Here is a 17,556-nt window from a genome sequence, read left to right on the forward strand (position 1 = left end):
CCCATTCCCCCTGCTTGTGTTCCCTCTCTCCCTATGTCTCTCTCTCTGTCAAATAAATGGATAAAAATCTTTAAAAAACAAAACAACAAACAAGACACGTTCCTTCCCTGCTTTTGTCCCTTGCCCTCCTTCAACTGTCATATTTGAGTAACTTCCTGCTGCATCCTAGCTAACAATTGTAGCTTCAACTTTGATCTTCTGGATTATTCACTCTGGATGAAATCAGCTGCTATACTGTGAAGACACTCGAGCAGCCCTGTGAAGAGGAACTGAGATCCCCCATGAAAAGCCAACATCAACCAAATGAACCACCTTGGAAGTAGATTTGCAACCCCTCTCAAGCCTTCAGATGACATAAATCCCAGTGGACATCTGACAGCCCCTTCGTGAGAGACCCCAAGTCAGAACTGCCCAGCCAAGCCACACCTAAATTCCTGACCCATAGAAATACATGAGATAATAAATGATTATGGTTGTGGTAAGCCACTAAATTTTGAAATAATTTATTATGTAGAAATATATCATTTCTACAACTGGGATCAAAACTCAGATTTGTCTGTGTTGAGAACCATCTCTCTCTTTTTTTTTTTTTTCCCCGCTTACTACCTGTATTAAAAAATAGCTTGTCTTACTGAGTGTGACTGAAACAGTAGTCCCAGGAGTAAGGTATTGAATCCAGGAGAGTATTTGACTCTAAAATTACTCAGTAGGGGCAACTGGGTGGCTCAGTTGGTTAAGCGTCTGCCTTTGGCCCAGGTCATGATCCCAGGGTCCTGGGATCGAGCCCCGCATCGGGCTCCCTGCTCCGCGGGAAGCCTGCTTCTCCCTCTCCCATTCCCCCTGCTTGTGTTCCCTTTCTCGCTGTGTCTCTCTCTCTGTCAAATAAATAAAATCTTTAAAAAATAAAAAAAAATAAAAAAATAAAAATAAAAAAATAAAAACCTAGAAAAGAGCAAAATAAACTCAAAACAACCAGAATAGGAGGAGAAATCAATAAAATTGAAAACAGAAAAACAGAAAAATCAACAAAAAGAGAACTGATTCTTTGAAAAGATTAATAGAATTGACAAGTCAAAAAAAGAGAAGGTACAAATTACTAATATCAGGAATGAAACCGGGGATACAAATACAGACCTTATAAACATCAACTAGATAAGGTAATGCTACAGATAATTACTACACACATACATTTGACCACTTAAATGAAATGGACCAATTCCCTGAGAAGCACAAACTACTACATTTCATCCAACATGAAACTGATAGAACAGTCCTATAACTTTATTAAGAAAAATGAATTCATAATATTAAAACACACCAAAAACAAATCTCCAGGCCCAGATGATTTCACTGGAGAAAACTACAAAATATTTAAAGAACAATTAACACCAATTCTATACATCTCTTCAGAATACAGAGGAGAAGCACTGTCCGATTCATTTTAGGAAGCTAGTATTACCTTGACACCAAAACCAGACAAAGGATCACAGACTTAAATGTAAAACAAAACTATAAAATTAAAAAAAAAAAAAAAAGCCATGTCCCAACAACACTGAGAAATCAGATAGGATATACCAATGTTCTCCTCCACACAGTCTCCTCCAGTGAAACAGATAATGAAAGAAATCATACAAAATGGACCAGTTCAAGCCATAAGGCAAGTCCATGAGGATTTCTTCCATTTTAAGACAGGGATACCTAGACAGGTTACCAGAACAAAAGAAGAATCGGGAAAATATCAAAAGCTTCAGACATATGCCATCAAACTCACCGGAGGGGCCACGATGAAAGGAGCACAAGGACAGAAAGAAAAATTCTGGATTGCTGCCAATTCCTAGGGACAGTCATGAGGAGAGAATGGCTATTTCAGGATTCTTCAAGGATTAAATGGTTGGACATTGAAAAGTTGATTGCTGGGGTGCCTGGGTGGCTCAGTCAGTTAAGTGTTTGCCTTCAGCTCAGGTCATGATCCCAGGGTCCTGGAATCAAGTCCCATATCGGGCTCCCTGCTCAGCAGGGAGCCTGCTTCTCCCTCTGCCCCTCACCCCACTTGTGCTCTCTCTAATAAATAAAATCTTTAAAAAAAAAAAAAAAAGTTGATTAGCACAACTTGGGGCCAACTGACAAGTTCTGATGAACCACAACGTATCATTAAATTTCCAAAGGCCATGAATTTAAGTAACCCCTTAAATTGAAATTAAGCAATGTGAGGTTCTCTGTGACAGTGGAATCTTTGTCCCTTCACCCGGTCATTATAATGTGCCTATTTTCTTGTGTCACCCTAGGCTCCATGCTCTGCTTTTTTTATATCAATGAATATATAAAAACACGAATTGAAGACAGCAGAGTAGCTAAATGCCTTTAAAGTTCTCTGGTTGTCTATTTTTCTCTCATGACAATGTCCTTTTTTACTCTGATCGTTCACAAAAGTGTGACAGCGCCTGTCTTAAAAGTTCATGGCATTCCTTTGTAGAAATGAAGTAGTTTATCTTTAAGCAGTGAAGATTTCATACAGGAAAAAAAAAAAAAGCATGGAAACACCAATTTACCATCTTCATAATTTTTTTCAGACACATAATTCTTTAATTCAGACCTTGTTTATGATTTGCCAAAAGCAATGGAAACAGATTGTTTCTCTCAATAAGCTAACATTTTGTTTCCTTTCATTTGTCTTAACCTAACTTGCAATCTGAACTCAAAAGGAAAGTAACTTTCCACAGGAAAAAAATATTCTTTATGGTAGTTTACATTTATACCGTGTAATGGCCTGTGCTGTAAAGAAGGTGGTGTCTGGGAGGGAAAATTTCCCACCACTCCTCCTCGTTCTTTTGGTTGATCTAATAATTAAAGGACAGACTTAAAACAGAGAGAAAGAGAGAGAGAAAACCTGAGACTCTCACACTAGGCCCAGAGTTCTTAACACTGACAGCAAAAGCATGATCCATAAAAGAAAAAAACTGGTAAATTGGACATTAGCAAAATTAAAAGCTTTTGCTTTATGAAAGACTGTTAAATAGATGAAAAGACAAGCTTTCACTTGTCCCATTACATGTGGGAGAAAGGTTTACAAACTACATACCTGACAAGAACTCATATCTAAAATACATCAAGAACTCTTGAAAAAAACTCCAATTAAAAAATGGGCACAAGACATGAAGAGAACACTTTATCCAAAAGGATAATAAAGATGGCAAATAAGCTCTTGAAAAGATGTTCAACATCATGAGCCATTAAGGAAACACAGATGAAAACCACAATGAAGTACACAACTTCGTAACTACACAACTACTCGATTGGCAAGAAAAAAGAATGACAACAGCAAAGATTGATGAGGATACATCTGGATAAGCCATACATTACTAGTAGGAATGTAAAAGGGTATAGCCACTCCGGAAAACAGTCTGTCAGTTTCTTAAAACATAAACATGCAACTATCTCCTGACTGAGATGACCCACCAACTGCACTCACAGGCATTCATCCCAGAGAAATAAAAATTTATGTTTACTCAAAATCCAGTTCACAAATGTTCATAGCAACTTTATTCATAATAGCCAAAAACTGGAATCAATCCAGATGTCCATCAACTGGTGCATGGTTAAACAAACTGTGGTCCACCCATACCAAGAACTACTACTCAGCCCTAAAAAGGAAAAAAGAAGACTACTGATACAACAATCTGGACAAATCACTAGAGAATTATGCTTGGTGAAAAAAGCCTGTCCCAAAGGTTGCATACTATATGATTCAATTTATATAACATTCTTGAAATGACAAAATTATGAAAATGGAGAACAGGCTAAATGGCTGCCATAGATTAAGGAGGGGTTGGAGAGGGAAGGGAAGTGGGTGTGGCTATAAGAGAACAACATGAGGGAGAACTGGGATACAAAAATGTTCTGCATCTTGACTTTTATCAATGTCAACATCCTGCTTGTGATACTGTACCACTTTTGCTGGATGCTGCCACTGGAAAAAACTGGGTAAAGAGTACAGGAAATGTATCTGTATCATTTCTTACAACTGTATATGAAAAATCTATTATTATCTCAAAAAGTTTACTAAAAAAATAAAATGAACGGGGCACCTGGGTGGCTCAGATGGTTGGGCGTCTGCCTTTGGCTCAGGTCATGATTCCAGGGTCCTGGGATCAAGCCCCACATCGGGCTCCTGGCTCAGCGGGGAGCCTGCTTCTCCCTCTCCCTCTGCCTCCCCCCCGCTCATGCTTTCTCTCTCTCTCTCTCTATATATATATCTCTGTCTCAATGAATAAATAAAATCTTAAAAATAAAATAAAATAAAATGAACATCTTTAAAAAGAAACGCTCTTTACCTGCTAATCCTGCAATACCTGGTCTGTGTTCATCTACTGCTATGTCCTCACTTCTCCTTGTCATTCAAATCAAATTCCTTCTTTGCTCTTGGATTACTTGATTCTTATTTTATCCAGCTAATACTACTCAAATGAAATTACTCTTGCTAAAGTCAATGATAATCTTCCAACTGCAAAACAAAATTGAAACTTGCTTGTTTTTTTGTTTACCTAGCCTAGTATTTGACACTGATCATTAGTTTACTCCCTTCCATGAAACTCTCCTACCTTTGCTGGTTGTCCTTCCTCAGCTTTAGTATCCTCTCTCTCCTCTGAGAAGCCTTGACAAACCTCTCTCATCCCACAGTGGCCTTCTATATTTACTTAGTAACTTTACAGTACTGAATTCCTTTTTAATCTCCTCTAGCACAAGAAATATTCCTGGAAATCAGTGTCTTGTTTTATCTCCGTATCTTTGAGGCCTAATAAGAATGAAGAGTTGAATATGCTGCATGACTGTTTATTAGACTGAAGTATAGTCAATAATTTATTCAGGCTCTTTCAAATAAATGGAAGCATCTAACTCTTACACATCATGTCCTTTGAAACAAAACTCATCTTGACACAACTTTTGGGAAGCATTCTCCAGTAATTACACCAATTCCCTAATATGACTCACAGGTTCCTCTGCCCCAATAAAACCATTATAACATATTTATGATAGTTCCTTTTAGTTTCATATTAAACTTCTGAAGGGCAGGCAATTCTATGATTCATAAGGACTTAATAAGAAACAGTTATATGTTTCCAGGAACTTTATAAAATACTATCTGAATCTTTAAAATGAACAGAAAATAAGACTATTTGAGAAAAATAACTGGCTTAGTTATCAGAGATCAAATTATTAAAAGGAAATACTGCAAATATATCACCTTCTATAAATAAATACTGCATCCCAGTTCTGATAGCCTTCCAGACTAACCTTCGTCTTGTTGAACACTCTCCTTCTTCTTTGGCTACCCATCCAACATCAGCAAAAGACACCACTGCATCCTCTCCTGGATGGCTTGGGCTCCATTCTGTTGTAGGGCTGGTAAGCTGTAAGTTATAAGGAAATTCTTTGGCACCAAGATGTTAGAATAAAACTTATTTAATCACTGAAAGGAAAATCATCAGCTCTGGTGTTACAACCACATAGACAGTTTCTAAGACATTGAAGGTCCCCACAAAAGGGACCTTAGCAAAAGGACCATTCCTGTTGCCTAGGAATGTATGACAATCTCTGAATTATAATTTAACTTTATTCAATTTTTATTTTACAGATCAAATGAGACTGGCTTTAAGTACAAGCCAACAAACAAGCATGTAAAAACTTGTTTATCCTAAAACATTATGAAAATTTTTATAATTTAAGCATTAAAAATCAACTTTTCTGAAAAGATTTAGTTAAAAAAAGTATAGTAACAATAACAAGTGACCAATTTGTGCTAAACCTGGGAATATTTTTAAATGGATATTAAATTTAAAAATGGGCATTATATAGATATGCTATTAAAATGCTAAAAATACATTTTTTTAAAAAATCCTTAAATTGGGGCGCTTGGATGGCTCAGTTGGTTAGGCATCTGCCTTCAGCATGGGTCATGATGCCAGGGTCCTGGGTTTGAGCCCTCCATCGGGCTCCTTGCTGAGCAGGCTGTCTGCTTCTCCCTGTCCTTCTGCCCCCCCCGCCCCCCCACTCATGCTCTCTCTCAAATAAATAAAATCTTTAAAAAAATAAAAATCCTTAAATCATGATTTTTAAATAAAAGTATTAACTATAAGGAACAAAAAATAGTAATAGCAGTAGAACAGAATTCTCTAGCTAACCTTAACCACATAAATGAACAGAATATTCTGAAATACAATGAAAAAGCACGAAAGTTCTGAAATTTACTTAAAAAAAAGGAAAGATAATTTAATTGAATTAAATTTGTTTTTTAATAAGTGTAATGCCTCAGAGCCAGATGGCCAATGAATATAATTTTAAAATGAAGTTACCAGATTAATACTTCCTAAAAATTAGTAACAGTGAGCTTTACATAAATGAGAAAATACAGACTTTTTAATTGAAGAAAAAAGTTAAAAAGGCCAAAGAGATTTACTTATTAATGTATTTATCAGAAAGGTTCTAGGGGCGCCTGGGTGTCGGTTAAGAGTGTCTGCCTTTGGTTCAGGTCATGATCCCTTGGTCCTGGGATGGAGCCCTGTTGCCCTCCCTGCTCAGCAGGGAGTATGCTTTTCCCTCTTCCTCTGCCCCTTTCCCCTGGTTCACGCTCATGCTCTCTCTCTCTCAAACAAACAAAATCTTAAAAAAAAAAAAAAAAAAAAGGTTCTGCTGTAACCCATGCTTTGTTTGAACCTTCTTTAATACTATCATTGTCAGATCAAACTTTTGGAAGCTACAGTTAAATGTAATGCTTTTTCCTCAAATGTCAAATATACCTTGCAAACACATTAATACTGAAACAGTTAAAAATTCAAAATGTCTTTAATATTATGAATAAAATTTTAATTGAACATACTGGCTGCTGGTATGTGCACCCATTCTGACATAATTACCTAACATTGTCAGCTTAATAAAGTAGCATTAGAAAACTGACATTTTAATAACATACTAAGAATATCAAGTATTTAAAATGCCTTAAATTATGGCTTTTGGGGAGGACAAGGATACAGGCAACAGGGAAAGGGTAAGCTTTAAAAGGGTAAATATTTAAGAATCTAATCCTGGGCAAAAACAAAAAAACAAAAACTAATAATGGAATTAAGGTGAAAAGCCTTTCAAAATACAAATGTTTTAAAAAGCATGTAGTGGAGTAACTGTGGCCATAAGGAAAAAAAAAAGTAAACACTTCAGGAAGTACACTGTCAAGGGATACGATCAAAGAAAAATCAAAAAGACTTTTCTACTTTTCCCCCTTACATTTCAGAAATTTATCCTAGTAAGTCAATAAACACACAGATATTCAGTCAATAGGTATCTTATATAACTTAACATAACTGGGCATCACATCTCCGATCAAGAGCCAGAGAAATCTGGTAATATTATTCCCATCCATTACTGAAAACAGAATAATGTATTAATATTCCCATAACATTGTAATAGGGAGATTCCAAGTAGGTTACATGGAGATCCTTAAACAAAAGGTCCCTAAGTCCCGTGGAAGCTCCCAGAAGATACAGTATTTAATGGGCTGTTTTGTGAAAGTGAAAGATCAAAAAAGTAAAACCTGAATGGTACCTTCCTAAGGTGCTAGAGTTTATGAAGATCAATCTGATTGTAACTATTCTAGAAAATAAAATCTTACTGCAATACAGTTCTAGTTTGTAGGAAGTGAGGTATATTAAAACAAATAAAATTTAAGTTTTGACCTCAAGACTTCTTCCTTTCCCACAAGTTACAAAAATTGCAGTTTTCTTCCTAGATATTTGTTTATAAAAGGAAGCAAAATGATACTTTCCTAAAAATAAATACTTAAAAATATCAAAGTTAACCCATTTTGTGACAGCTTTTCAGAGTATTTTATAACATAAAGATTAAACAATGTATTTTAATTTTACATATGTAATACTTCCCACATAAAACATGAAATGTTGCTTTCTGCATAAACTTAAAAACACACACCAAAATTTTCCATGGATTTAGTTTATAATCTTACTAAGAAATGATTATATGTAATCACTGAAATAATACCATGTCTATAACATGTGCTCAATGAGATGAAAACGTTAAGATACTGTCAAGAACCAATTCCAGAACTGATCATATCTGTATCATTTCTAATGGACATCTTGCCCCACAAAACAAAGTCATCTTTGTTAGTCATCTAACGTAGATACATTAAGTCATGAATCTACATAACAGTGATTTATGCCATTAAAAGAAAAAGCCTAAATAAGTCCCTGAGGAAACCAAACTCACCCAAAAGACAAAATAAAAGTGAAAAATAGTAACACTAGTCTTTTTTTTAAGGCATTTCAGTTGCTGCTGAACTGTGCACTGAATAACAGGCATGGAATGGCAAGGACAGTTCAGGTGCCATCAGTGCAGGCAAGGGGGCTGATGGCATGGAACTGCTGGAAGCACGATTTAGATGCCGCTACTGACATGCATGGACGACCTAGGGAAGTCTGAAAAAGACAAAGCCAACTTACTGAAAGTTCCAGCAAGGTCCTGTCCTACCACAGCTATTGTTAGTAGGGGAAAAAAAAAAAAATACAATGAAGAGAATAGAAAAAAAATTTTTTCAAAGTCAAGGGCATTATAAAATTTAAAAGTAAAGTTAGTGCTTATAGATTTGTAAGTATCCAAATTCCTTTCAGAAAGTATGAAAAACATTTCATCCAGAGCAAAAATCCAGTAGTAGCATTGTATTTTTACTGATTTTAAGAAGTTTAATTCAACATCTGATACAATTTAAATTATCCAAAATTCAGTTATATTTCAAGAATTTTACTACAGTAACTTGAGATAATTTTAAATATTCTGATAATGTAAAACTGTACCAAGAAAATTGATTTAATAAAATGCATGAAAAACACAAAGCTTGTATAAAAGTTGAAATACCTAGAATAAAATATTAGAATTAACTTTGTCCTAATGTGACTTTTCATAAAATAAACACACTGTTATTAGGAACCATGATTCTCTCAGTTTCTTGCCAAAAAGGGTGTAACAGTAAATAGACTCAAGTCTATTTTACCAGCATTTGTTTATAGCCCAATGCAAAACATGTATTGTTAAAAGCAGCAGAGCAAAATAATAATCTCTAGCTTTTACTTACAGATTTAATAATTCTTTTTCTACCAATTCCTGCCATAATAAGAAAAACTGAAAGCGAAATTTCTGTATTTTAATATAGTGACATACAGTAAGCCAAGCAGTATACCTGTGTAAACAACACTAAATCCAGTATTCTAGCCAAGACTCAGTCACTCACGTTTCTGAATAGTACGGTCATTTTTTAAAAACTGAGCATTTAGGGGCACCTGGGTAGCTCAGTTGGTTAAGCCTCTGACTCTCGATTTCGGCTCAGGTCATGATCTCAGGGTGGTGAAATCAAGCCCTCCACTGGGCTCTGTGCTGAGTGTGGAGGCTGCTTAAGATTTTCTCTCTCCCTCTACCACTGCCCCTCCCTAATCCTCCTACCCCCATTCATGCTATCTCACTTTCTCAAAAAATGAACTAAAATAAAAACCGAGCATTTATTAAAGCTTTCTATTCATGATGCTTAGAATGGGGGAGAGTAGGAAGAGAAGGTGAGGAGGGAACAGGGACAGAAGAGAGACCAGAAAGACAAAGGGAGGGATATGTGTCTGTCAAAAGAACCCAAGAAGGTAAGTAACAGGATCCCCATGGAGAAAGTAGTCTTTAAGAAGTCAATTACTGCGGGACCCCTGGATGACTCACTTGGTTAAGCATCCGACTCTTGATTTCTGCTCAAATCATGATCTCAGGGTCATGAGATCAAGCCCCTTCTTGGGCTCTGCACTGAGCATGGAGCCTGCTTGGGATTCTCTCTCTCTCTCCCCCTCTGCTCCTCCCTACCCACCTCATGTGCATGCGCGAGCTCTCTCTCTCTCTCTCTCTCTCTCTCAAAGAAGAAAAAGAAATCGTCAATTACTGAGAATGAATAAAACATCACATTCATTATTATGTACAGAGTTAGGCTTCAAATCACTGAGCCACACTACCAAGTTTATAATACATAACATTGTATCTGAATTTCATTATTCTTAACAGCCATTTTAGAGCCAAAAATAACCAAGAAATGAACATCAGAGTTTGATATCACATGCTAGCATATTCCAGAATATCAAAGAGTAACTGAAAAAAATTGTTAAGTTTAACAGTTATTTTTAGAATTAATCCAGGTACTTAACCTTCAGATGCCTCAGACACCAAAGACCACTATACCATACAAAGTCCCACCACACTAGTTCCTGCCAGGTCCTTCTCTTAGTTCCTCAAACAATAACTTCTATCTTGCCTCAGAAGCTCTGCACATATTCTCTCTTCCTCCAACTCCATCCCTCTCCCCAACTAAGCAGACTGGCTCTTTCTAATCTTTACCTATCATTCCTCTGGATGGGCCTTCCCAGACAGACCACCATTATTATCCTCCCCCATGCTATACTACTTTTTCCTTCATAGCATTGAGTACAAATTGTAATTATATGCTTATTAGAATATTTACTTATTAAATATCTCTCCCACTGAATCATATCCCAATAAGGGTAGAGATCATATCTTTTTGGTCCATCACTAATCAAAAGCCCATAGAACAACATACAGATTTCAAATTTATTTGCTAAATAAAAATGGGCTGTTGACAAGTAGCTATTTTACTTCCAGATTTCACCATGGTATGTGAACTTCAGTAAGAATTTCATTCATTACCTGTTTGGTTACAGAACATTCCCTCCACCACCAGTTTCAACAACAACTCCTAGCAATCTAAGAAAACAGGCCAGGGCAGGATTTCCACAAGGAAAAAAGGTAGCCCAGGTTAAATTCCCCAAAGGTCTGCCAGTTACAAAGCTGGAAGTCAAACTTTTATACCCCACTGCCAAGTGGCCCACCTCACTTTTTCTGGTAATACTCAAGATCACCTTTTTTTTCTCTTTTTGCCTTAAGTTTTTCAAGTGTAGTCTGTATCACCCCAATAAGCTGCTTTCTGTTCCATTTTTTTTAACTCATACAATTTAAAATTTATAAAAATGCATCCCCAAAGTGCTTTGTGATTACTTTTATAACTGTCAGTGGATAATTATGTTACTGCCTTAAGGAAAACTTCAGCAAAATACTAAAATACAATCTATGCTTGAAGTCTTAAACCTCAGCTGCATAAGAAGCTCCTCAAGAGGTAAAAAAAACAAATGTATGAAATTCAGATTTAGTGAGCCATGAGCGGGACCTATATTTTTTAAAAGCTGTTTTCACAAGGAGGGCGGGCATATAAAAACTACCTGGCAAGATGGGGCCTGCACATGTATTTTTTTTTTTTTAAGTTCCTGGTGATTTAAATATGCATGCAGTGTTGAGAACCACAGCAAATTAAAAACTCTGCACCCCATTCCTCCCAATCTCCCAGAGCTCCCTGCTTTTGCAAGTTCCTCCATGATCTGAATTTTCTTTTGGTTCCGTGAAACTGGAATAAGTACTAGGAGAAAAACAAGAACCCACTCCCTCAGTTTGTCTTAATCTGGGTTCCTACTTCCGAGGGGGCCATAATATTCAAATACAAAAAATGCTTATGGCCAGAAGTATGTAATTGTGACTCAAGGTTGAGATGTATATATCTAAAAGGTGTAAAAGGGCCAAGGAAAGTTTATTTTTCTTCAATTAAAGTAAATCTGAAGGGTCTACTCTACATCAAAATAAAATTCTACACAGACAAAACTAAAAGGCAACCTACTGAATGGGAGAAAATATTTGCAAATCACATACTCAATAAAGGGTTAGTATCCAAAATATATAAAGAATTGATACAACTCAAAACCCAGAAAACAAATAATCTGGTTAAAAATGGGCAGAAGACATGGACAGATAGTTCTCCGAAGAAGACATGCAAATAGCCAACAGACACATGCAAAGATGTTCAACATCACTCATCATGAGGGAAATGCAAATCAAAACTATAATGAGATATCACCACCTCTTACCTGTCAGAATCGCTAAAATCAAAACACAAGAAACAACAAGTGATAGTAAGGATGTGGAGAAAAGGAACCCTCGTGCACTGTTGGTGAGAATGCAAACTAGTGCAGCCACTCTGGAAAACAGTATGGAGGTTCTTCAAAAGTTAAAAAATAGAACTACCCTACAATCCAGAAATCACATTACTAGGTACTTACCCCCAAAAATACAAAATCACTAATTCAACAGCATACATGCACCCTGATGTTTATAGCAGCATTATTTACAATAGCCAAATTATGGAAGCAGCCCAAGTGGCCATCAACAGATGAATGGATAAAAAAGATCACATACACACACACACACACAATGCAGTATAACTCAACCATTAAAAAAAGAATGAAATCTTGCCATTTGCTAAGACATGGATGGAGCTAGAAAGTACAATGCTAAATGAAATAAGTCAGAGAAAGACAAATAGTATATGATCTCACTCATATGGAATTTAGGAAACAAAACAAATGAGCAAAGGGGGGAAAAAGAGACAAACCAAGAAAGAGACTTTTAACTATAGAGAACAAACTGATGGGTACCAGAGAGGAGGTGGGGGGGGCATGAGTGAAGTAGGTGATGGGGATTAAAGACTATACTTACCATGATGAGCACTGAGTATTGTATAGAATTTTTGCATCACTATATTGTATACCTGAAACTAATATAATGCTGTATGTTAACTATACTGGAATTAAAATAAAAAATTTAATTAAAAAAAAGTAAATATGAAAGGTCTAGAGATCCCATTTTAAGTGTAAAGTAGCCAACTCATTTCTAGCACTCACAAAATGAAGTATGGAAACAAGCTATGGGGTTATAGGCAAGTCTTTTTCAAATAACACAGCGAAGAACCACTGAGTGCTTTTACATGCTTTTTTACACTTATTACCTTATTTTATTCCTAGCCCAATATTCATTGGGTCCATTAACTGGATGAAGGTGTAAATAAATGTTTTGGTCTGTGTTCTGGTTTCTAATTCTATAAATCCAATTTGTAAAATCAGGGAGTTGAATTACTTGAATAGCAACTAAGTTAATTTGCTATTCAAATGTAAGGTGGCAATAACAACAAAATCACCACCACTAGCACACTTCTATTATACACTAATTATGTACCAGTTATTATACTCAGGGCTTTACATGGATTATTTTGTCTAACCTTCACAATAAGTAATGGGCCCATCTTGCCTATCATTATTGGATCAGCGGATGACAATGAAAAGATGGTGTGATCTAGAAGGAACCATACTGAAGCTTAAGATTTCAGAGGTAAAACTGTTCTGAGGGTGACAGAGTCGAGGTGTTGCCTATGAGTATGGGCAGCAGAATAGAAATGGAAGCTAAAGCCAACAGGAATACAGGAAGTAAAGAACATAAAATGCCAAGTTTCAGATAAATCCTCTATAAGACTGATATTACCCAGAACACTGGAGGGACTGGTTTTGACTACCTAACTCCTGCTTCTGAAATGACTCACGAATGTCCTATTTGCAAGTTTAAGCCATTTTTATTTTTGTCTTCTGAATATGGCCCCATAATGGTGTCTACTCTCCCTGGGTCCAACTGTGGTTCCCCAGTTCCAGACTTTCTATACAATTTACTAATGCTGGACTCCTAGATAGTCCAAATACATTCCATATCAATCAAATCCCTAAATGAGCCAGAAAAATAGTAAAAACGCATTTTCAACTTCATTACTCTAAATTGCATGTTTTTAAAAATTCCACATTTCTTACTTTACTGATAGATGTAGTTAAAATATAATAGAAGATACAGCAGATTTAAAATATCTACCTAGCAGATAAAACATTCATTTTAATATTGATCTTGGGGATGCATGGCTGGCTCAGTGGGTGGGGCATCTGCCTTCAGCTCAGGTCATGATCCCAGAGTGCTGGGATCAAGTCCCAAATTGGGCTCCCTGCTCAGCGGGGAGCCTGCTTCTCCCTCTGCCTGCCGCTCCCACTGCTTGTGCACCTGCTCTCTCTCTCTCTCTCTCTCTCTGGCAAATAAATAAATATTAAAAAAAATACTGATCTTGAATTTGAAAAGACCCAGTATGCTGTAAAATCATCTGGAAATAAAAATCTCACTATAAACAAATGTCTTCCACCTTCTATTACATTCTCAAGTAGGTCACCAATCTTTCTCTTACCTTACCCCTCTCTCCTATGTTTATCCATCTTTATTCAAAAGCAGCTCCTACACTAAATCTAATAGTCTTAATTCTGCTCATACCTTTTTAAGTGACTAATAACACAGAGAAAGAGAATCTCTCCAATGACTGTCAAGACAGATTTGGGTTGTTACTAAAAAATTCTCGATTATCTTCATGCTTCTATGTCTCTAGCTACATGAACACAAATACTACACCAAGTTCTCCTACAACTAGGTTAAGTGGATACTAAATAGACAAAAAGAAAATTTTAATCGAACTGAGCAATCAGAAAAAAGTTAAAAAGCCCTAGTTAACACAGTAGTTATTTGAAGGAAGCTGGCAAATGAAACAATCAGCAATTTGTGTCTAACTGAATTGAATTCTCAGAAATTGTGCTTGAGTTACCACCACAGATTTCTTTATTTTCATTATTTTTTTAAAGCCTATAGTTTGATAAAAAATTACTTCTTGGAAAGTTCCATCTGTCATTTTCTAGACTGACGCACAAAGGTTTTGCCAGTCAATTTGCAAGCAGGATTATGAGCACAGTAACGACAACCTTGTTAATCAACCTGAACAAATGCTAATATCTACCACTTAGGAACAGATTTTTACCTCTATCTACCAGGAGTGCTGATTTATGAGTAAAACATAATTATCAAATAAGCTTGCAGGGACACTACTGAGCTTTTGAATTATGAATTAAATACATCTTCCACATTTCACAGGCTAATCTATTATTTAAAATTGGTACAGATATCTGAACTTTACATTCTTAAATGTTGAACTGAAAGATTCTGCAGTATTACTGCTATAGAGAATTACTGAAAAACAAGAACATGTCTAACACTATTACAACAATAAGGAACAAGCCCAAATCCAGAAAATAACAATTTATCTCTAAGCAAAGAATAGAGTTGCTCCTGATTTGGTGCTATAAGAGAATCTTAAGACCTGTGCATTTAAAAGTATTCCCAAGTCAGGGTTTCATTATCCTCTCATTCAGAGAACCACAATTACTTCTTTGTCTTGACACTTGCCTGTCGCTGCCAAGACAATGGTTCCTACAAGTAATGCTAAGCTTTAAACCAAGGATGGAGAAACCAACTTATGAGGCAACCACAGAGATATCTAAAAATAAACTAGGGGAACAGAATGGCTGGCTGTCCAAAGGAGAAGGTATAATGAAGAAAACAATGGTGGTACCTGAAGCTTCTTAAAGTAACATAAGGCCATGTTCAAGGTCACCTGGGAATTAACAACTGCTTGGCTTATTATATGCTTCTACAAAGATGTATTCTATGTATTCTTAAGAAGGATAAGTGTCTTAAAGAGCTTTAAAAAGCTTGAATAATCACTTCACAGAGGAAGTAAAATTAGAAAAGACTTTACTATGGTTTTATTGTCTTTTACTGACAGTAGCATCAATAGAGGGAAAGGTTCAAAAATACTTTTAAAGCTGTCTTGCCTATTTGTATTTCTAATGCACATATTAATATAAAATTTCAAAATATATAAAATACAGTACCTGAAACTGAACTCTTCGGCACTGGATCAGAGATAAATTAGTACCAATTTTCCTTACAATACTTCGAGATGAACCATATGGCTTCCCAGACCAAAGTACCTGAGGAAGTAGGAAAAACCAAAAGTTTAATTACAAGAGTTATAAAGGTTTGTAGTTTGTTACTACAAAGCACTGGACAATTAATTGCACAACATGTTAACACATTAATTACGGGATCAGAATGCTCTACATGTTATGGGAAATGAGCTAATATTTCTCAATTAGAAGTTGAAGAATATGTATAGCTGGTTATGATTAACACAATAAAGTTTAATATAAGGCATTATATAAAAAACACAGAAGAAGAAGAATTATAAAATAATACATTTGGAGTAAAAAATTGCTTTTTCATTAGGTTTTCATACTATTCTGCAAAGGAAACACAATTTTTACCTCCTCTGCTGTATTTTTAGTTTTAGAATTTTATATACACACAAATTTTTTTAAAACTCTGAGCTACTTTTGTTATAATGCACTTTTCAAAACAAACCCAAATCAGTACAAAGTTCAGAATCTGAATTTGTACCATTCAGGGTGCTTCACTTTGTTTGCTACATAAGAATGTCTGGTTAAGGGTAAGTGGGGGCCAAAATCCAGTTGCCTGCATCTTCTTGTAAGGTCTTGTCCCAGGGTAAAGGTATCTTTTTCCTAATTTATACAAAGGTACTGAATGGGCTTGTGGTAACCCTAACAAGCAGAATTTCTCAGATGGAATCATAATACACACAGGACATTATGCTATGCTTTACGCAAAAACAAACCCCCAAAGCAAAAAGCGAACAAAAAAAAAACCACACATGCAGAATGTTAAATCATTATAAAGTACCTTGAAACTTCTCCCCAAGTATATGATTTTTCCTTAAAGAGAAAAACTATCCATCTGTTTTGAGTGCTATACTTGAAAGCCTGGACAGAGAGGTGGTATGCTATTAAAAGCAATTTAAAAAGAAAAGAATGAGAATGATATGACCATTTTACTTAATACATTAAATTTTATATTCAATTATATCCTAAAACTAAATAAGTAATACCAAATCAGCTGGCATGTATTCTGACCAACAGACATTGACCCCTTTTTAAAGTCATTCCATGGCCATTCTAATTTAAAGAATGGAATTACCCTAACATATGCAGTATGAACAAGGGATAAATGTTATTGTAAACAGCAGTGGCTCGAACACATAACCCAAATTAGACATTTAAACCATTCTAAAAGCATGCACAACTTGTAAAATGAGCATAGAAGTAATGTGACTTCTTAGATTTTAGCAACCCAATCCAATTAGAGGTAACAGTTGGGCTCAAAGTGAGGATCAGGGGAGTATGTATATAATACCTCTGGTATATGCCTTCAGCTTTTATATAATTCACCATTAATAAGTTCAAAGTTTCAATGACTATTACCTAGGAGAGTTCAGAAAGTACTATAACCTACACTGGCTACTGTAACCAATAAAAACTGTAACTCTTGCTTTGGAAATATAAATTAAAAAGATGGTACAGAGTGGAAAATAGGTCAGTAGAAAGATAAGAAGACATCGATTTTGAAATATGAATATTAAACAAAGAATATTAAGAGGCAAAGCTACTGTGAAGCTTAGAAGAGAATTACCTGTAATTCAGGAATGCAAATCATTCACACCAATGATCACATTATCACACGACTAATGTTAATAACACATGAGGACCAAGAGAAGAAAAACATCTGACTAGACAAAAATGGGAAGCATCTCAGTTTTACAAATTCAACATAAAAGGCCAAGAAAAAGTAAGAATATGGGCAAGT

General features: G+C 35.7%; 1 protein-coding gene across 2 annotated transcripts in view; it reads right to left on the bottom strand.

The window, feature by feature from the left end:
- The window catches only part of MTFR1 (mitochondrial fission regulator 1), a 65,216-nt gene that overhangs the window by 14,877 nt on the left and 32,783 nt on the right, over positions 1 to 17,556 (bottom strand). Inside the window, exons 3-4 of one of the 2 annotated variants that reach the window (XM_036090037.2) lie at positions 15,732 to 15,830; positions 5,293 to 5,408 (exon numbers count right to left, since the gene is read on the bottom strand). In XM_036090037.2, coding sequence (XP_035945930.1) covers positions 5,293 to 5,408; positions 15,732 to 15,830 — 215 coding nt within the window. Of the gene's footprint in view, positions 1 to 5,242; positions 5,409 to 15,731; positions 15,831 to 17,556 lie in introns of both variants that reach the window. The other variant, XM_078072334.1, reaches the window with a different exon arrangement.

The sequence above is a fragment of the Halichoerus grypus genome, chromosome 5 (assembly GCF_964656455.1).
Source record: "Halichoerus grypus chromosome 5, mHalGry1.hap1.1, whole genome shotgun sequence".
Lineage (NCBI taxonomy): Eukaryota > Metazoa > Chordata > Mammalia > Carnivora > Phocidae > Halichoerus > Halichoerus grypus.